The sequence below is a fragment of the Pteropus alecto genome, unplaced genomic scaffold (assembly GCF_000325575.1).
Source record: "Pteropus alecto unplaced genomic scaffold, ASM32557v1 scaffold76, whole genome shotgun sequence".
Classification (NCBI taxonomy): Eukaryota; Metazoa; Chordata; class Mammalia; order Chiroptera; family Pteropodidae; genus Pteropus; species Pteropus alecto.
The window spans coordinates 14,936,075-14,958,156 of NW_006443138.1; the positions used below are offsets into that span (position 1 = coordinate 14,936,075).

The window sequence follows — 22,082 nt, forward strand, 5'->3', positions numbered from 1 at the left end:
CAAAATAATTATATAGCCAGAAAACTCCTTAAGATAAAAGATGTTGTCTAAAATGAAAATATTTCTTTTAAAATTCCCCTAAGTGACATGTCTTTTCGGGTACTTATTGAGAGGAAACTGGTTGGTAAACTTGACCTATAATAATAAAATGGAAAAAAGCTTCACTAGAAAAAAATTAACAGAAGATATTAGAGATAATGTTTAAAGATTGAGCTATATTGGTATATTTTCATAAAATTCTTCGTATTATTAGACCAAAATGATCTTTATTTTAGAGGTAAGTTGTATTTCAGTTTCTGTATACACCATTGTAAATCTTGGACTTCTTTAAGATTTTGTTAATAAAAAATAGCTAAAAATTATATATAGTATACATTTATATTAATATAATATTATTGACATTTCAGAGTGCAGATGATTCAGATATATCTATCATTGCCCAGAACAAGAAATGCTTTGACAACGATATTGTTTGTTCTAAAAGTGTTTTGATTTCAGTTGGGGACACTGAAATTTACCTGAATGATACTCCTTACAAACAGGTTAGTGAATTACTTATTTTAGGATCATTTTAACTTGCCTTGAGGATACTGAAAATAAAATAAAAACTTTATTTTTAAAATTTTATTTTCTCTATAAGTGGTACTTTTCTCTGTAAGTAGGTACCAGATTTGAGTATTTTTTTCTTTATCATTTTGTATGGTTGACAAATCGCACTTGACTTGTCTCTTGTTTTACCCTAAAATTCTCCATATTCTAATTCTTTCATCTATTCTTCATTACTGTGGTTGTCATTTAGGCCCTAACAACAGTTCACCTATTATCTGGAATATACTTCAACACCCTCCATACTAGACTCCTGGATTCCAGTCCTCACCAATCTGGCCCTTGCTAACTGTCCTGCCTCACCTGTCATTACTTTCTGCTTCAAGCCCATGTTTTAGAAGTTGGAAATTTTATCAGTTCTATAAGTACTCTATGTTTTTTCCCTCACCTCTGGTTCTTCATGAATATCATTACTCCTACCTGGATCAACTTTTCTATTTAACTTATTCTTAAGTGAGAAGTCTCATTTTATCTCTTCCTCATGCTCTCAAGTACCCTGTTAGGACATGCATCACATTTTAGTGAAATTATTTTTGTGGCTGCCTATCTTCTCCATTTGTCTATGAGCTATGTGAGAATTGGAACTACTTGTCTGCCTTGTTTATTCTTGTATTTTTGGAGCCTGCCCAATTTGAAAGAGTGAAGAAATTTCATTCATTCATCATTCATTCATTCATTCATTCATTCATGCAAAGTGTCTAGCATGTACCAAAATTATGCTAATTATTGAGACCACATGGTGAAAAGATACCATGCTTGTCTTTAAGGAACTTACTCCAATGAAAAATATGTTCAAGTAAATAGGGATGTATAGTGTGATGTGCTGTGGCAAGAGCAGGTACAGGATAGTGTGGGAACCCCTGGGAAGAAGACCTAAACCAACCGAGTTGTTAAGAGCATAGACTTTGGGATCAGTCAGTACTCACTTGGAGGCCCTATTCTATCACTTACTGGCTGTGTCACCCTGGGCGAGGTGCAGCTTTCCCATTTGTAAATTTGGGATGATTATAGAATCTACTTCTTAAGTTCACAAGAGGATTAAATAAAATAATGGATTTCAAGAAATGGCTCTCCTCCTCTCCTTTACCCTCCTTATTTTTGAAGACTCAGAAGACATGCTCTGGGTGAAATGATTTGCACTAAGTCTTAAAGATGAGTAGGTATTAGCCAGGTGAGGAGAGAGAGTAGAAAGGCAATCAGTACAAAGGAATGATCATGTTGAAAGAAATAAAGTTGAAAAATAAAATGTATATTTGAAGAACTCCAAGAACTTCAACTTTGGTTGAAGTATATGGGAATTGTGGAAGGAGGGCAAAGAAATTTAGGGAGACATGTTCAGAGTGACTTTAATGCAGGAGGAGCAGGAGCAGTAAACAAGGAGACTGGTTCCAAACCACGGAGACTCTTGAATTGTGTAAGATATCTGAACTTACTTTACAAGTTAGAAATTTTGAAGTTGAGAAGTGACATATGGCCTTTAAAAAATAGTCTCTCTGAGATTTAAGAACAGTGTTCCTCAAAGTTTGGTCTGCAAAATTTCTGCGTTAAAATCATCTGAAATATTTGTTATAAAAGCTAGTTCCTGGACTCCATCTCAATAATTAGAATAGTCGAGGTTGAGAAAGAAAATTAATATTTTTAATGGTACCCTAAATTCCTTTGCACTTTAAACTTTGAGAAACAGTGCCCTAGAATATAGCTTACATCTCAGTCAGAAACACTGAAACACCGAGACTGACTAGGCAACAATCAAGCTTTGGACAAAGCAGAGTTTCTATAGTCATGCTGACATCCTTTTGAAGTAATTACTGCAGTTTGGTATAACCATTAACTCATATTCATCTATAGATAAAGATTCTACCTAAAACAAGGATGTGTTAAAAAAAAGAAACTAAAGAGAAAATAGTAAATGCTCTTATAAAGACAGTTTAACACATTTTTGAAGTGTTAATTACAGCTCTCTGTAACTTTCAAATCCAATTTTCACCTGTATGCAGGTGTTGAATCTCCTTCATATAGGTCAATGAAAAAAAGCCATAAAAATAATTGATCATAACAAATCCCCCACTGATATTTGTTCTCAGACATCAAAAGTGAAAATAAGTACCATTTATTTTATGACAAATGGATTGCTCATCCAGCAGAATAACCTCTTATTATTTTTCAATAAACGCACAATTCTAATTTTATTTAATATGTAAGATATAAACATTTAATGAATTTATTTAAGCTGTACTTTAAATATTTTATTTCTCCACATTTACATTGTATCTTTCTAACATCATTAGAGTTTGTAGAAAGTGCTGTAATTCTCATTTAAATCGGAGTTCTCTACTTTGGGCAAATTGTAACGAGTAGCAGCATTCTTACTACTTAAACTGAAATGAAAGGAGTATGGTATCTCCTTTTGATCAAAGAGAATTGCCTTGTAGTAAACTGCCCTGTCTAATAAAAATGAAAGATTTTTACCTCTGCAAGTAAATAGAAAAGATATGCTTTTGTATCAAGCTAACCGATGCAAAACCAACTGGAAGGGATTCTAATAACAAGCTGCCTTATTCAAAAATTTATTTTATGTTCTAAAGATATGTCAACCAGTCTGAGGGAACTTTAATACAGAATACATGAAAGAGTATTTCATGGATTGAAAAGGAGCTATAAGCCACAAATATCCCATTTACCTCCTTTAATTTTTGCTGATCAGGCAGGAAGGTGAGACCTGCAAACAGGCCAGTACAGGAAAGTATTAAAAATTTATAAGTCGAGCCTTAATCTAGAAGCTGAAGATTCCGCCATAAACCTGACAAAGTACATCTTTCACGGAGCTAACATTCAAGTTGCGGGAAGACAGATAATAAAGCCAAAGACAAGTCAGATAATAGAAAGGTACTGCGAAGTAGAATCAAAACAATAGAAATATGTTCCATGGCAGAGAGTGACTTGTGGGTAGGGCAGGTTACACATTTTATGGGCCTAGTGAAAAATAAAAATGCAGGCCTCCTGTTCAAAACAGGAAAAAAAAAATTCTCTTTGTTTTATAGTCTCTTTTTAACTGTCATGGTAGTTTTTCTCTATTACTTAATGGCTTGCTCACTGGGCACAAGGGTACTCCCAAGCTGCATGCAGAACTTCACAGGTGCCCAGGGTCTTGCCCTGTAACTCCAGCTTGGCACTTGGGAGCAGAAGGAAAAAGAGGTTAGGTAGAGTTCATTAACAGTATATAGGTTACACAACACACACTTTTCTATGCAATACACTGAGCACTTGTAAGTATGACCTTGGTCTAGGAGACCGAAAACTCCTTACGGATATGACTAAGTTTATTTAACTTGTGTTATGGAATATTTATAAATGTGTCTACTATAGTATAACCAAAAGATTCTATATCTCCTTCACAATTTTTATTTTGCCTCTGGATATATTTGTTTTACTTAATTTGATTTAACCATGCAATTTTGAAGTTATTATATGAGTTAATTTCAGTGTCAGATTCAATGTCATTTTTTATGAGGAATAGGCCCTGCTCATAAAAATCATTGCATATTCTCATTTTAGGCTAGAGACAATAAATTTTCCCAATAAGTTCCATCTCTAGTATCTTCCTTCTATTATCCTTTCTAGCACATAAGTTATTTTCTTTTAATATACAAACATGGTCTGTTATGTTCCTATTCAAAAGACTTTATTAAGTACATTTTGCATATGAAGTAACAGCCCTTGCCTGTGTAGGTAGCATATTTGCAAAAGGTCTCAGACTATACCTGTCAGAGAATTCATGTTTTAGTCCTTTGGTGCTCTCCTTAGTCCTGACCAGATCTTGAACTTTCGTGCCCCTAATCCTCTATTCTGATGGTTCCTTTTTTGCTTGGAATGATTTTTTCTCCATTCTCATTCCCAGCTCTCTATACCTTCCTATGTGTGGCCTCTTATAGAATAGTTCATACCACACCTCTCTCTCTCTCTCGCTCTCTCTCTCTCTCTCTCTCTTTCATTCTCTCTCTCACACACACACACACACACACGCACTTTGTGCTTTTGTTTTCCAATTATATATATATGTAGGTAAAGGCATACATTTTTTAAATTTTCATTGGCTCTTTCTTTTTTCTTTTTCTTTTATTTTTAAATTTAGTTTCAAGTATACAGTACATTGGTTAGACATCTATATAGTTCATAAAATGATCCCACCAATTGCACCCTCCCTCCCCTGGCCTTCCACCTAGACAACATATTAATGCTAACTGCATTCCCCATGCCATGCTCCCCATCCCCATGACCATCCATCAGAAACTAATTTGTACTTCTTTAGCCCTTCACCCCATTCTCCCAGCCACCCAAACCTCCCTCCCCTCTGTCTGATACCAAATTGTCCACTATATTTTTGAGTCTGTTTTTGATTAGTTTGTTCTTTTTATTCCTTAGATTTCGCATATAAGTGAAATCATATAGTGTTTATCTTTCTCTGTCTGACTTAAATACCTTCTGGGTCCATCATAACAATAACTTTTTCCATCCCCTTCCTTTTAGCCTGTGTGTGTCTTTTAATCTTAGGTTAGTTTCTTATAGGCGACATGTAGGGGTCTTGCTTTCCTTTCCAATAATCCACTCTATCTTTTAGTTGGAGCACTTACTACTTTTCCAATTGAGGTACTTATTGATAGGAATGTAGTTGTTACCATTTTTTATTCCTGTTTTTGATACATGTTTTTTCTTCTTAAAGAAATCCTTCCAACATTTCCTGTAATACTGGCTTGGTGATGATAATAAAGGCATACATTTTTAGTACTCAATTATACTTATTCATTATCAGTATAGAATATCTGAGTCAGTAGGTATGTCTCCTTAATTTATTCTATGTCCATGCTCTTGTTTATGCTCTTATCTAGAACTGAAATACCTTTCCCTTTTGTTCATTTATCCATGTTGAGCCCATCTACCAGTTTGTGTCTCATTACCAATTTAATGCATTTCCTATTTAATGCATTTGTTTTGTCTTTTGCTACAAAATTCAGAAAGACAGGACTAAGTAAAAATACTGGTACATAGATACTTATTGGTGGATAGTAATTTAATGTTTACATTTTGGTTGGAGAAAAAGGGATTCACTTTTTTCTTTATTATTATTATTATTATTATTCTTTAAAGAAGCGATCAGGTTTTTTTCTGGAAAATAAACCTACATACCAGCTTTGGAAGGCAGGGTACTACATGGTAATATACTTTCCAGAGAAAGATATCACTCTTCTTTGGGATAAAAAGACAACCATTCATATCAAAGTTGGACCACAGTGGAAGGTAAGTCAACCTATTTGGTAGGTCAATCCAAATGAGATGTAAGATATGAAATTAAATTTACCTTTCAATGTTTTGTGGAAATAAAATGATTGATATTTTTCTTTAAGAAATAGGTTGTATTTTTCAGAATTACTAACTCATACCCAGTGAAGAGCCACTTTACCAACTAGAGTAGAGTGTTCTGTACAGTTTTTTTTTTTTACTTTAACTTTACAGTATCCAGTTTCCCTAAGTTTCTTAGATCAGCTTCACGCTTCTGATCCCTTTCAGTGTGGTTATGTGATATGTTTATAATACAGTTACATTTATTTATTACAATATGCATTCCATCTTTTCCTCCATATTCTGGATATATTTTTAAATTTATATATAGTAAAATTATTAAAAATACATAAGAAAAATTACTCTTACGGTGTACAGTTCTACGTATTTTAACAAATACATGAAGTTATGTATCCATCACCACTGTTCTATGTAAAACAGATCTATCAACTCCCCAATTTTTTCCATGTTGGCCCTTTTCTGTCAACTCCTACCTTTATTCCCCAATCCTTTGACAACCATTGATCTATTTTCCATCCCAATAGTTTTGCTTTTCCCAGATACAATATAAGTAAAATCATACAGTATGAAGTCTTTGGGTCTGGCTTCTTTGACCTGGCAAAATACATTTAAGATTCACCCATATTGTCAAACGAATTAATAGTTTGTTCCTTTACACTGCTGAATAATATTCTGTTGTGTGGATGTACTGATTTGTTTCATCCATTCATGGTTGGAGATTCAATCTGGGTTGTTTACAATTTTGGCAATTTATACTTTTAATTGTTGTAATATTGTTTTCTGTTAAATATTTTATTAAATGATTTTAATATGCTGTAAATTTAAGATATGATTGTATATTGAAGTCATTTTCTTTTCCCTAAGTGTTTGCTCATGTCTTTGATGAAGATGAAATAATTTAGTCATTGACATGTTTCTTCAGCTATTTTTCTCTGCCATTCTTTATCATGTATCCTCTCTTCCCTACTTTTTGGAAACAAATTAACTATTCATTTTGCTGCATCCCTCCTACCGCTGCCTTAATTTGGGGTGACCAACGGTGGAGTGACATTTGGATAAACATGTATTTGGATAAACACTGTGCCTTCTGAGAGCAGAGTCACTGTATTAAGCAGTGACTCTGGCAGTTGTAATCCTAGGGTTATTGTCAGGTTTGCTGGTGACACTGGCAGTCTACTTCACCATTAACGAATGGCTACATTACATTCTTCAGTATGTCAAAAAGGAGTTCAATTTGTTTAATTTCAAAGTTTTGAGGAGAATTTTCATTGTTTTTGGAATATTCCTCCTTGTCTTCTTAGTCTACCTCCTTTCCTTAAGAGTCAAGTTTTTCACATTATTTGAGAAAATGCAGTGGGTATTGTTGATATGAATAAACCATATGGCACTTGCTGTAACTACTTCACAACCCATAATAACCTTTATAAAAATTAAGTAAAATTTGGATACAGAAGTGTTAGTTAATCTTTTTCTTTAAAAGTTATATTTTGAATGTTTTGTTTTTCAGTCTGACCTAGGGAAAAAAAAATTATTTTATTGTTTCAACATTTATAGTGTTACAAAACTTTAAAAACATCAGGAGGTGGGGCTTTCATCATTCAAAAAATATACACACATGTACTGTAATGTTTGTATTATACTTTCCAAGTTATTTATGTTTTCAGTTGTATCAACGCTAAGACATTGGTAAGTGTGGAAAGATTAAATTTGGGAAACGGTAAACTTTTGAGAATTTAAAGTAATTGTTAAATATAATTCAATATATATGAAATTTTACCTTCTTGAAACATTTTAAGTGGTTGTGAAAATTTTATAAATGTCTTTTAAATATTTAAAAATTTTAGTGCATATGAATCCTCAATCCTTAAATGTTGAAGTGAATACAGAGTATTTCATGATAATTTTCTTTTACTTTAGAACAAACTATCAGGATTATGTGGAAACTTTGACAAATGTACTTCAAATGATATGACCACATCAAATAACTTAGAAGTGAGAAATGCCCAGGTGTTTGGTGATAGCTGGGCACTAGGACTGGTAAGTTGAATATATACATTTTAAAACTAAACAAATATCTTTCGATATGTTTATTCACTGGAACATTTTATTCTTTTAGAACAATTTATTTAGGTAATACTATTTTATGTAATATGTTTATAGTGATTCACATTTGACAAACTACTTTCACATTTATTGTCTCATAATTCTCGTGACAACTTCGCAATGTAAAAGGTGTTGTCTTAATATTATAAATGGAGAAATCGAGGCTCAGAAAGGTTAAAAGATTTGTCTAATATTATATATCCATAAAGAAACAGGGATGGCATTCAAATTCACATCATCTAATCTAATCTGCTTTTTCTTCCATAGCAAAATGCTTTATCTATGTAATTATATTTCTAATATTATAACATTTGCCATCTCAAAGCTTATTTGCCATCTCAAAGCTTACTCTTATTTAAAGTAATAAATAAATGAAGGCAGAATTTCTTAACATTTGTTTTCCAAACCATGTCTGTGTGTGAGGGCATAGAGGCAGTGGGAGTGAATTCGTGGTCAACTATCTTTGGGAGCAGTTTGAATAAATTGTTAGACATATATATTTTCATTTTTGAAGGATTCCTTGAGATGTTATAAGTCTCCAAGGGATAAATGTATTCAAAGTATTTCCCAAACTTACTGACACAGAAACTATGTTTTTACGTGTTAGTTCTTAAGGAAGGTGTGTTCTATGGGACATGCTTTGAGAAATGCTGAACTCAGAAAACAGTCATATTGAAAACTGGTTCTACTCTTTTCTTCCTACTTTTTTGAGGCCTAGTTTTCGTTCTAACTGAAAGAAGTGTCCGCTGCTACAATTTCCTGGTTGTTTACTGTTGCATTATTTGCTTTACCATTTTGCCTAATTTACCTAATATGTCTAATTCTCTCCAAAAAATAAATAAATAAATAAATAAAAGAGGACTGGGATAAAATATTTGCACTGTTCAGTAAAATTTCTGATGTATATTTCATTGTGGTCTTAGCAGAAGAGTATAAAGATTTTATCCTTTTAATACATAAAAAGCCTACCATATAGAGAACACAAAATCCTTTTCATTAGGGCTATCATATATCTTGTGACGTTTAGAAGTTTTTAAAGAGAAATTTGCCCTTTTCAAAATAAATTAATTACTAATTTATAATAATACTAATATTTGAGCTAATCAAAGAATTTTAAACTCACTAAAATATGTTTTCTTATTAATATCTAATGGACAAAGCTGAAAATCAAAAATTCTTTTTCACTCTATTAAGTTTTATTTAGCAATTAATGTTTTATAGGTTGTACAAATACATAGTATGATTAAAACACACCTTCTGCCCTAGGTTAGTAGATGAAGTAGAAAAATTAAGTATGAAAATTTGATATAGTCGCTTTGATAAAGTTGCACATAATGTGCGGTTGGTGATGGGCAAAGGAAGGTTCTTGGAGAAGGTGCCATCGAGCTGAATCCTACAAGACTTCTGGGAGCTAAAAAAGTGCCGATGATTTTTTAAAAAGAAATAGAATAAAAAATCATCAGATTTGTATGGAAACACAAAAGACCCCAAGTTGCCAAAGCCATCTTGAGAAAAAAGAATGAGGCTGGAGACATCACTCTGCCTGACTTCAAATTATACTACAAAGCAACAGTAATCAAAACGGCAGATATTGGCAGCAAAACAGACACATGGACCAGCAGAACAGAATTGAGAGTCCAGAAGTAATCCCATATTTATATGAGCAAATAATTTTCAACAAAAAAGCCAGAAACATACAGCGGAAAAAGGAAAGCCTCTTCAATATATGGTGCCGTAAAAACTGAAAAACTTAGGAACTAAACTCAAGGACCTTGGGCTTAAAGAAGATTTTATGAATTTGACCTCAAAGGCAAAGGAAGTAAAAGCTAAAATAAATGAATAAGACTATATCAAACTAAAAAGTTTCTGCTCAGCTAAAGAAATCATCAACAATCTAAAGAGACAACCATCCGAATGGGAAAATATATTTTCAAGTAACGTCTCCAATAAGGGCTTAATATCCAAAATATACAAAGAACTCATACAACTCAATAACAACAAAAAAGCAAATGATCCAATCAAAAAATTGGCAAGGGACCTGAACGGACAATTCTCCCTAGAGGATATACAATTGGCCAACGAATATTTGAAAAGATGCTCAACATGGCTAGATAGTAAGGAAATGCAAATCAAAACTATAATGAGATACCATCTCACACCTATTAGAATAGCTATTATCAGGAGGACAAATATTAACAAATTTTGGAGAGGATGCGAAAAAATGGGAACCCTCATACATTGCTGGTGGGACTGCAAATTGGTACAACCACTATGGAAAACTATGGAGATTCCTCAAAAAACTAAGAATAGATCTACCATATGATCTAGCAATCTCTTTACCTCAAAGACTTGAAAACTCATATCTGAAAAGATATTTGCACACCGATGTTCATAGCAGCATTATTCACAGTGTCCAGGACATGGAAACAACTGAAGTGTCCTACGATAGATGACTGGCTAAAGAAGCTGTGGGACATATATACAATAGAATATTACTCAGCCATAAGAAAAGATGGAATGCTACCATTTGTGACAACATGGATGGACCTCGAGATTATCATGCTAAGCAAAATAAGCCAGACAGAAAAAGTTGAAAAATCACATGATATCATTTATATGTGGGATATAAACCTAAAAGCAACAAATGAACAGGACAAACAAACAGAGACTCATGGACATGAGTCTCTATAGACTGGTGTTTACCAGAGGGTAGAGGGTGGGGGACAGTGGGGAGGTAGATGGGGTAAAGGGGGTCAAATATGTGGGGACAGAAAGAAATCTAACTAGAGAGGTGAATACACAGTGCAAATATATATGTGCCTTATTGTTAAAGTGTACAGCTGAAACTTATTGTATTTAGTTAACTAATGTTATCATAAAAATTAATTAATTAATTAAAAAAAACTAATGCACGGACTAGTTTTAAAATTAACGTGATGTAACTGAAATGACAGTATTTTTGAGAAATATAAAAAATAGTTTAACATACTGGTATTTTGCCATATTAAATAGAGACCCCAGATAATCCTGTTTTAAGGCTGTTACCTAAAATTTAGGTTATTTTTGAGAGCACAGAAAAAAAAGATTGTAATAACCCTCAGATTCTGCCAAAATCAGTTTTGCCATGGTCTTAATTCTTTAGGAGACTTAAAAAGTGCTTTGTAGCTGCAATATTCACGGTGGCCAAGACATGGTTCTGGGAAAATTGGAAAGCCCATGCAAAAAAATAAAACTACTATCTGTTACCATACACCAAAATTAATTCAAAATGTATCAAAGACCTAAATATAAGACCTGAAACAATAAAATGCATAGTAGAAAACATAGGTACTAAACTCATGGACCTTGGTTTTAAAGAGGATTTTATGAATTTAACCTCAAAGTCAAGGGAAGTAAGAGCAAAATTAAATAAGTAGGACTATATCAAGCTAAAAAGCTTCTGCACAGCAAAAGAAACTGTTAACTAGACAAAAAGGCAACCAACTGAATGGGAGAAGAGATTTGGAAACAACACTTCTGATAAGCGGTTAATATCTAAAATATACAAAGAACTTATATAACCAAACAACAGAAAAACAAACAATCCAACTAAAAAAGAGGCAGAGGACCTGAAAAGACACTTTTCTCAAGAAGACATACAAAGAGCCAACAGACATATGAAAAAATGCTCAACTATACTGGTTGTAAGGGAAATGCAAATCAAAACCTCAATGAGATACCATCTTACACCTGTTAGAATGGCTATCATCAACAGGACAAGTAATATCAAGTGTCAGAGAGCTTGTGGGGAAATAGGAATCCTCATACATTGCTGGTGGGAATGTAAATTGGTACAACCACTATGGAAAACAGTATGGAGATTCCTCGAAAAATTAAGAATAGAATTATCATATGACCCAGGAATCCCTTTTTTGGGTATCTATCCTCCAAAATGGAAAACATTTATTCATAAAGATATATGCACCCCTATGTTCATAGCAGCATTATTCACAGTGTCCAGGACATGGAAGCAACCGAAGTGTCCTACGATAGATGATTAGCTAAAGAAGCTGTGGTACATATATACAGTGGAATATTACTCAGTCATAAGAAGAGATGAAATACTGCCATTTGTGACAACATGGATGAACCTCAAGATAATCAAGCTAAGAGAAATAAGTCAGACAGAAAAAGTTGAGAACCATATGATTTCACTCATATGTCGGATATAAAACTGAAAGCAACAAATAAACATGACAAACAGACTCATAGATATGGACAATGGTTCAGTGATTACCAGAAGGAAGGAGGGGAGAAGGGGGGTAGATAAGATAAAGGGGGTCAAATATATGGTGACAGAATGAAATTTAACTTTGAGTGGTGAAAACACAATGCAATATATCCGATGATGTATTATTGAATTGTATACTTGAAACCTATATGATTTTATTGTCATCTCAATAATTATCTGAATATATGTCATCTCAATAATTTTAATAAATGAATAAACAAATAAACAAACAAATAAATAAATAAGTGCTGAATGAGAGAAAGAGTCCTTGTAATCTGTGAGGTAAAGAGTGTAACGGGGAAGAAGAGAAGCCCTTTAGAAGGTATCAGGAAGACCGGAGAGACAGAATCAAAAGTAGTGAAAGGTCAAGTGAGATGAAGACTGAAAAGCTGCCTTTAGATTTAGTAATGAAGAGATCATCGTTGACCTTTGCCAGGGCGTTTCAGGGAGTTGGATTAGAAGAGTCAGACAACAAATTGCTGAGTATATGGAGGTGAGCCTGTAGACACTTGAGTATATACAACTCCTCAGAGGGTGGCTTTTGAAAGAAATGAAAGAGGTGAAAATTAAAGAGAATCATTTGCTCATGTAATTATTTTAGTCATGTAAATTCTACATTTAAGAAAATTTTAAAAATATTTACCTCTACTTTTTTTAATATTGCCGTGATTTTAACAGTATGTTTAGTTGTTTTCAAAAATAATATATGTTATTAACATTGAGTTGGCTGAGCACGGGTGCTTTAGGTAAAGCTTGTCTAATAAAATGAGAATATATTAGATGCGATTACAGTGGATGGAGTCAGAATTGTTTACTCTGGGTTTAGCTTCAGAAATCACCCCTTTAAAGGCTTTCTTTTCTCCCTTAACTTTTCCGACAGTGTGAAAGCTCATATGAATTATTTAAACCCTGTGAGGCACATCAAAACAAATTTCCTTATGCCAAGAAGGAATGCTCCATTTTGTACAGCGATGTTTTTGCTCCTTGTCGCAATGTGGTAAATGAATACTTTATTAAACTTTCAAATGTAAATAGGTACTGTTGTAACTATAATATTAGGATGAACAGGACAAATAATTTATCTACCTATCATTATGAAAAGAAATTTGGTAGTTTATTTTCCTGTAGAAATGGTGCACGTAGTTGATTTACTTTCTCCCTCACTCTATCTTATTTAACATCATACATTTGTATCTAATATTTACAATAATCTGTTCTAGTTTATGATGCACTTTTGCATACATCATCAAAGCCATAAATAATTGATCAAAGCTATAAATATCTGTTTTTCTTCAGAAAAATTGCCAAATAAGCATTTGTCTCCTTAACCCAAAGCATAGTTTTAAAGTATTTCTAGTAGCACATTTAAAATGGTCTTAGGAGCACATCACAAGGTGAAATGTAACTTATTTAGACATTTAATAGTTTAAGATTTTCATAAAAGTCAAGTAAAATTACAATTGGTAACAGAACATTCCTTTAATGTTGTGTGAATATTCCAATAATGAAACAAGAACTTCTATAAAATATTAATCTGTTATATTGCAGAGGTTGAAATTATATTTGTATATTAACCCCATTACCTGTTTTGCTAGTTCTTCATCTTACATTTGCCTAATAAATTCATTTCTCTTTTGGGCAATATAGAGGTTTGAGATATTGAGAACATTGTAGGTGTCAGTGTTAAGCCGATATCAAAATTTGAAGATCTGTTCGTGTTTCTTTAGAAGGTTGAATTTTAATCAGGTAGTACTTATTGAATTAATTCTTTCTTATCCTATTTTCAGATTGATGTTACTTCTTTTGCCAAAAATTGCCATGAAGACACATGTAACTGTAATCTTGGTGGGGACTGTGAATGCTTATGCACAAGCGTAGCAGCGTATGCGTACAAGTGTTGTCAGGAAGGGGTATCGGTTCACTGGAGGTCATCCACTATTTGCTGTGAGTAACTTACTTAGAATGTTATCGTTAGGTGGGAACCTTCTCAGGATATCTATATTAATTGTCTTATCTTAGAATAAAAACCATAGAACTCAGAAATAGAATTTCTTTAAGATGACTAAATTTTATATTCCTTTGACAATACAGATATATTGTAGTATAGCTAAAGAATTTATAGAAAGAAAAATTTGAGATAACTTTTTCTGTTCTATGTTTGAGTATTGTCACTAACATTTGAACTATAATTTATTTATATACCATCCTCAGAGAAATTGTTTATGATTCTATTCTTATGGCTATGAAGTTTCTCTGTTCTGATTACAAAAAACTTATTTTTAAAAACATCATTTTGAATTTGATTTCAGATTTGACTCTTTAAACTTTTTATTTACTTGTGTAGATGGTAAGTTACCCAAAGACTTTATAATGATGTCACTCTGTGTTCTTTCACTTGGTCATTAATAAACATGTGGCCATATCTTGCATGCATTCAGATAAGTAGCCAGATTCTTATATAGTTTAATATTTCTTTTTTTTCTTTTAGCACTTGATTGTGAATATTACAATGAAGGTATGTGACATTTAAGGAATATCACTATAGTATTCTATTAAATGTATCTTCAAATTAAAAGGTTTTAAATAACATTGCTGTGAATAAATAATGAATACTTCATAATTTGGCATAATGTCATTGCCTTCCAAAATGTATCTAAATTTCTAAGTATTTGTGTTAAAATTTATTCACTTGAAAATAAAAAGAGTTATAACTAAGTTCTCAGTACCTAGGAGGCCCTCAGTAGTTTCTGAATGACATACATAAATGAATGAATGAGTGAAATTATTTAATTTTTTTAGGTAAAAGGAAAGAAAGATATATACCAAATGCATACCTTTTACCATTATATATAAATATGGACATTATTCAAACTTTTATTATGTTGTAGAAAAAAGAAATGAACTATAAATGTAATGATAGTAATATAAAGAATTTATATAGCTATCACTGTAGGCAAAAATAATTATTTACATATTATAAGAATGAGAATATATTAATTTAATAATAATAATGAAAATCTCCTAGCCTCACCAAGCATCCAGATTTACAATGAGAAGTCTAACAGGAGGTTCTGGCTAAAGCCAAGGCATAGACATAACAGAGAACTATATTCTCAGTGAAAATGCCAGAAGTTGGCTGAATTGCAGCCTGCTTTTTGTCAAACCTATTTAATGAGAAAGGAATAGCCATTTGAACCTAATTTCAGACAAGTAAAATAATCCAGGGAGGTGTCCATTAGTCAATGACTGGACAAGTTCTGCACCCATGATCGATAAGTTAGAGTAATAGTTATAGAAAAGCTAAGCTGTAAAAAAACCAAAACCAAAACAAACAAACAAAAAGGCAACCTAAGCAACCAATCCAAGGCATTTTTGTGCTTTAAGGAGCCAGGGAGCAATTCAGATATAAGCCAAAGGAGGCCTGAAAATTTTAGAGAAATAGACAGGATGAGTTAAAAAGAAAAGAATATTTTAGTTTTTGGTTGTTTTATTACACTTATGGAACTTTGATGAAGAAAAAAAATCTGACATTAAAAAAATCCAACATTAAAAAATTCTTTGGTAGTTAAAGAAAATCTAAATCAAAAATATTTCCTGTTCAGGATTTAAAACACACTCACATCCACACATACTCCACATCAAACCTTTGGATTCTATACTTAAAATGAGACCGGTTGCCTAATATTTATAACAGTAATAATAACAATAGTTTTTATTGTGTTAACTACTTGGCTATTTCATATAATTTAAGCTTCAAAATATGCCTGTAAGACAGGTATTATTATTAACACTTTATAGAGGAGGAAATTGAAGTACAGAGGAGTTAAATAAGCTGGACGAAGTCACTTAGCAAATGTGTGGTGAACTGGGATTTGTAAACAATCTGAGTGCAGAATCAAGGAGCTTGACTTCTGTATTACACTGCCTACACTTCTGGTTAACACATCCTAGTCTAAGAATGATCACTACACATCATTATCATATGCTCCACACCATGTACACAGATATCAATTTGAGAAAGTACTCCAGTAACTTCCTTGCTTAAGAATTTCTGCCTCACACAGTTCTGCTGTGAAAATCTCCATCTGTACCTTTGTACTTCCTTCTGCAGGCACTTGGATCCAGAAACAGAATTTTCTAAGAGTATTGCATTTCTACTACTTGCTACTTGGTACATTTTCCTTTCTGTCAACAAGTCTGCTGCACTTCTAGTGATGGTTCTTTTCACTAATGTGTTACAGGATTCTTCAAACTAGTTCTCCTAGTTTCCTTTTTTAATACTATAATGGTCATATTCAGAGAGTAAACATGGGGCATTTGGCCTTCATAAGGCACTGTTGGGCTTGGTAGAGTGATGGGGAATCTATTTCCTATGATCAAAGTAGAAAGGAAAAGCGTCAACCTGCTAAAGAACGTAAGAATTTGTGAAAATAATGCAATAAAGATAGATGATTGAAGGAGAACACAGAACTGTGAAGGTTGTTGATAACAGTAATGAAAAGAAAATCATTTTAAATGATTATTCTTAATTTGTTTCATCCCAAATCATTTCACAGCTATTGTAAATTTAACAAGTTTTCTTTGGATATTCGCAGCTGACATATTTCTCCCTTTATTTACCACATACTAGACACTATATTATTAAGGTACTTATTTATGATTTAAAGCTAATGCAGAAATAAATTATGATTCTGTTGGAGGAAATTTAAAAAAGGATAGAATTCAGAGGTTACACCCGATATCATCTCAATAATCCTTAATACAAAGACTGTGAATATTATTTTTATGTTCATTTTATGGCATTTACTAAAAAATAAAGATTTTATTGTTGTTATTGCTGTAGATGAGTAAAGACTTCAATACTCGCTAGAAATTGTTATGCGAGTTTTATGTTCAGTGTTTTCTTAGATAGGATATGCTTAATACTGTGTTTAAATAATCACTGCAGGAAATGATTGCTTTTAGTAAATGGTAGAATTATACTTCTCCCTGCAGAAAATTAATGATAAAGTCAATGACTTTTGTGTCTCAGTTACTGGTGAAAATGTATGAAAACAATTCAGACACAAGATATCAATCAACTGTGAGTCAAATTAGAAGAGTTCAGTTTTTATACAAACATTTCTTAGTTGACAATTGTCTCTTCAGGTTGCCGTAGTAAATGACTTGTGTAATAGGGTAGAGAAGATTTTGTTTAGTTGTCTATTTCCTTTCCCTTGTTCTTATGTTGAATATCTGTGAGGGTGCTTCAAAACTCTAAGTTGTAAGTGTGTATGTTTTCTTTGTTTTAAATTGTATCTCACTATAATTTACATATTTATCTACTCGTTTGTATATTACTTACATATTTATACAAATTGACATATTTATAAATTGAAGTATATTGCATCTTGAAAGTTTATGTTGCTCTTGTCTTTCCTAGAACAAGCCAGGAGATGTCAGCGAGTAATGATATAATTTTCTTTGGTTGTTTTAGATTTGGGCTCATAAGAAACACTCAATGTGCATTGTATATATTTGTTAACAGTGGTGGGGTGTCCACTGCAGCCAGGCTCATAGAGAAACTCTCCACTATACCTGCTCAGTTCCATCTTGGTGTGGGGCAAAGTTCTTTCAAGTCTTCATCTCTACTCAAGGTGTCCAAGTCTCTAATAAAGCTCTTTTCCTCAGGGCTTATAAGTGTCCCAGGCTGTTCAATGGTGAGGTGTCCCAGCTGATGAGTCAGTGGAGGAGACAACGCTTGAAGAAAACTTATCCTACAAGTCTCTGTCTCTTATCCTGGTCCTCGTGATGAAAAGTTTGGTTCTTGTTCTCCTCTCTATTCGAAAAACTTTAACCCTCTAATCCAACAATCTCTTCTCTCAGGCCTGGTCTTCCTCCTGAAAGAGGAAAAACTAGTCCTTGGATTTCCTTGAATTTTTTTTCCCTCTCCATCTTAATAGTGGGCTGGGAAAGAAAAATTGTCCTTGAGATAAAAATTAGAAAAAAGAAAGAAAGTGAAATTCACTGAACTCAGTAAGATTAGTCTTTTACAACACTAATTACTTTACGTATATTAGCATTATACTCAGTCTACAACATAAAATATACATATATCCGTAAAAAGTACATAGCTGGTTATTATAATCTTAAATTTTGATGATTTAGAAGTAACTTCAAAGTTGTATAGTATCTCAGTAATATTAAGAAGATTAAATGACATAGAGAATGAGTAGAACGTAAATTGACATTATCATAATACCTAACTCATAATTTTTAAAAATATTAGTGAACTTATTTATATACTTCTATTTATAGATAAAGTTCACAAAAACATTATTCTGATTTTCAGATTTGGTTTTATACTAACCAGTTCTTTACTATAATAAATATTTTGTACTTTATTTGGAAACATTTAAGTGTCTGGGAAATGATAGAGTCAGTAAAAAGATCTTTGAATTCTCTGTTGAGCTTCATCGTATTATTATTATTATTATTATTATTATTATTATTATTATTTTATAGACATGCCTCACTGGTGAAATTCAGTAATTCCCACAACAGTAAAACACGGTATATCGTATCTGCGAATTCTATTTTCATGCAATGGAAATTACTGGGGAGAGATGATTTTTAGACTATCAGAATACTGGCCATTGATAGAGCTAAACTTATGTTTATTGAGAGTAGATTAGAATCTTGTAATATTAGAGTGGAAGGTTACCTAGACAAACTCTTCATATAAGTGATAAAATCTGAGGTCCAGAAAGCTTAAGTCAATCTCATATCCAGCACTGTTATATGATACATATACATAAATGTATACATATGCACATTCATGTGTATATATATTCTAAATTACATAATTTCAACATGTATATATACCAAATCATTACAATGCATATTTTCAAAAAGAGTTCAGTTATTTTATTAGTGACAAATGTTTAAATGTTTAATAATTTTTTGGAATATCTTTTGTTATTAAAGCTTGTCCCATTGAAATGACAGCTTGAAATGTAAAAATCCTATGCCAATGTATAATTCTCATATTTGTATTTAAATAGGGCTTGGAGAAGGTCCATATATGCTGGCAAGTTATGGGCAGAGTGGCCTTGTTCTGGGGGCCAATTTAACCAGTAGAAACATTTTCTCTTTGCCAAGAAGTGGTACTCATGGCGATTTATTTTTTAATTTTATGATCACTCCAGGTCTTTTCAAAGAGAAGGCATCATGTAAGTATAATTTCCAATCAAAAATAAGATGTTAGCTTTCCATTTACATTTTTTCATTTATTCGTTCATTAAATATTAATTTGGGATCTAATATACTTATGGTATTTTTCTAGGTACCCTTGAGTATACAAAATAAGATACTGATGCATGAACCAGTATCTCTTTTGTATATGAAATTATTTTTTGTTTATCTATAGCCATTTATATTAGAATTTCAAAGATTTGATTGCGTTTTTGGCCCTAAATAAAGCACGGTTTAAATTTCATAGTATTAATCGCAGAATTTATGAAATTTTTGAAAAATAGTCCAGTAATAACTAATACATGAAGGATTGTAATGCTAGATTAAAGTAAAAGAGAAAATTGTGATTTGATGTCAAAGTTGTTAAATAGCAAGAGCATTAAGCAGAGTCAAGACAGTCATCTAGAGAGTCTGTTATCCTTACAGACACATGGCCTTGTGTATCTTTTTGTACCTGGACCCGTATTAACTGGTTTGCACTTGCAGATCTATCTTATCCACTTGGCACCTGTTCTGACTGGTGATTATTGTCCTCTTCTGATATTTGTTGCTCAGGCTACATTGTTAATATGCTAGCCCTACTTAGAAACGTGCATGGTGTGTGGTATAAACTTAGGAAATATTTATTGAATGAATAAATCCAACTTAGCTTTCACTTATTCTGAGAAATCTCTTGATTCTTCACTTAGAATAAATTGCTTCTTTCTTGTAAAAAGAGCTTTTTAGTTTTTTTTAATCTATGAAAACACCTATCACAGTCTGAAGTTCTGTTAGTTATATATTTTATATGTTAGTTACATATTTTATATGTTATAAAGATTTTTTTTTATTCTTATTTGCATTCTTCAGTGCTCAACAGAGGTACTTGCAAGTTTTAGGACACAATAAATGTCTTTGGAATCATATACTGACTTTGAGAGAGCTTTTCTTTATATGATTTACGATAACCAATGTTTTTAATAGAAAAATTCTAATGGATTTAAATTAAGAAATTAAGACCCCTTATCAGATATACGATCTGCAAATATCTTCTCCCATTCTGTAGGTTGCCTAAAAAAATTAAACGTAAAATCTTAATTAAAGAATGCTTGTATCATGGGTTTTGCAAATGTAAGGGAAACTTTTAAAGTATATAATAAAAAAGGACAATACTTCTCAAATGTTTTGTAGCTGTTCATTAGTGATTTGATTATGTATTGGGGAATAGACAATAATATTGAGCAAATAGTCTCTTATTAATGCAGTAAAATCACTTGCAAAGATATTTGCTCATTAAGAACCCAATGATACTGAAATGCAGTGATATGCCTAAATCAATCTCTCTATTCTCTTATTCTTTACTGTCATCCAATTTGACCATTTGTAGATTTCATGCACTTAAAAATGTTAAGACTTACAAGTACAAATATGTGTCTAATTAATCATTTAATTATTTATATGATGTTGTATATTCCGAAGTCCTAAGATGATATATCTTTTTTTCTCCCAAAGACATGATAAATTGTTTTTAAAAATAGAACTCATCAAAGGCTGACTTTTTTTGGAGTTGTTACTGTTATCCAATGCTTTAAAATACTATTTCTTTTAGAAATCTTATACTTTGTTTCTAAAACCTTTGAGATTGGCATTAATTATATATGGCAATTGTGCAACTCTATTTTTGTCAACTTTATAGTGTATTTTATAATGCCAGTGTTGATGATTTGCTTTCTCCAGAGAACCCAGGGAGTTGTCAAACACATTGCTCTATGTTTTACAGCATTGGCACTTGTTTCCTTAGAATCTGCTGAAAGGCCAAACTACTTTCTCTATGTCCATGATGATGACACTCTTAGTTTGAAACTGTGGGAAGCAAATTCAGCCTTTCATCGTAGAGCCACATTTTTCCACCATCAGGACCTCTGGATTCCTGGTTACAGTGCATTTGAGTTATACAGCAAGAAAGGCTTTTTCATCACACTCATAGATTTTAGTGTCAAAGCATCAAAATATGATGATTCTGAAGAATTTAAACATTTGAGTAGCTTCGGCATAGAAGGTATGTTTCCTGAGAGCTTCAAAAGGAAAATAAATAGATAATTTACATAATAGAAGAATATTTATCAGGTTTTAATTTTTAAATCATTCTTTGAGTATAAGTAGATAGTTATATGACCTTGAATAAATTTGTTGATCTCTCTGTCCCTCAGTCTATGCATCTCTAATGTGGGAGACATAATAATAGCTACTTTATAGGGTTATTGTATAAATTACTTGGTAAATTGCTTAGAACAGTCTTGCATAATGTTATTTTTAATTATTGACTCAATTGTTACTGTCAGTACTGTCTGGTTTTCGGAAATAGAGCTCACCCATATCTCATGGTTGTCTAGTATTTGTATCTACTTTTTGTTTCCTAGAAGACAACTTCTCAATAATCTGATTCTTAATGATAAAGACATCATGTTTATCTCCGTCATTTGAATACTAGAGTGTCTGGCTCCACAGACCTCTGGAAGATTTCCCTGGTTCA

At 32.3% G+C, this 22,082-nt stretch overlaps 1 protein-coding gene across 7 annotated transcripts in view; it reads left to right on the top strand.

The window, feature by feature from the left end:
• OTOGL (otogelin like) overlaps window positions 1-22,082 on the top strand; it is a 128,327-nt gene that overhangs the window by 61,685 nt on the left and 44,560 nt on the right. For 4 of the 7 annotated variants that reach the window (XM_025041052.1, XM_025041046.1, XM_025041050.1 and 1 more), the window contains 8 exons: window positions 408-542; window positions 5,752-5,901; window positions 7,882-8,001; window positions 13,218-13,334; window positions 14,125-14,281; window positions 14,826-14,852; window positions 19,381-19,548; window positions 21,330-21,608. In XM_025041052.1, the coding sequence (XP_024896820.1) occupies window positions 408-542; window positions 5,752-5,901; window positions 7,882-8,001; window positions 13,218-13,334; window positions 14,125-14,281; window positions 14,826-14,852; window positions 19,381-19,548; window positions 21,330-21,608 (1,153 nt within the window). The remainder of the gene's footprint in view (window positions 1-407; window positions 543-5,751; window positions 5,902-7,881; window positions 8,002-13,217; window positions 13,335-14,124; window positions 14,282-14,825; window positions 14,853-19,380; window positions 19,549-21,329; window positions 21,609-22,082) is intronic. The other 3 variants (XM_025041047.1, XM_025041048.1, XM_025041049.1) reach the window with 3 other exon arrangements.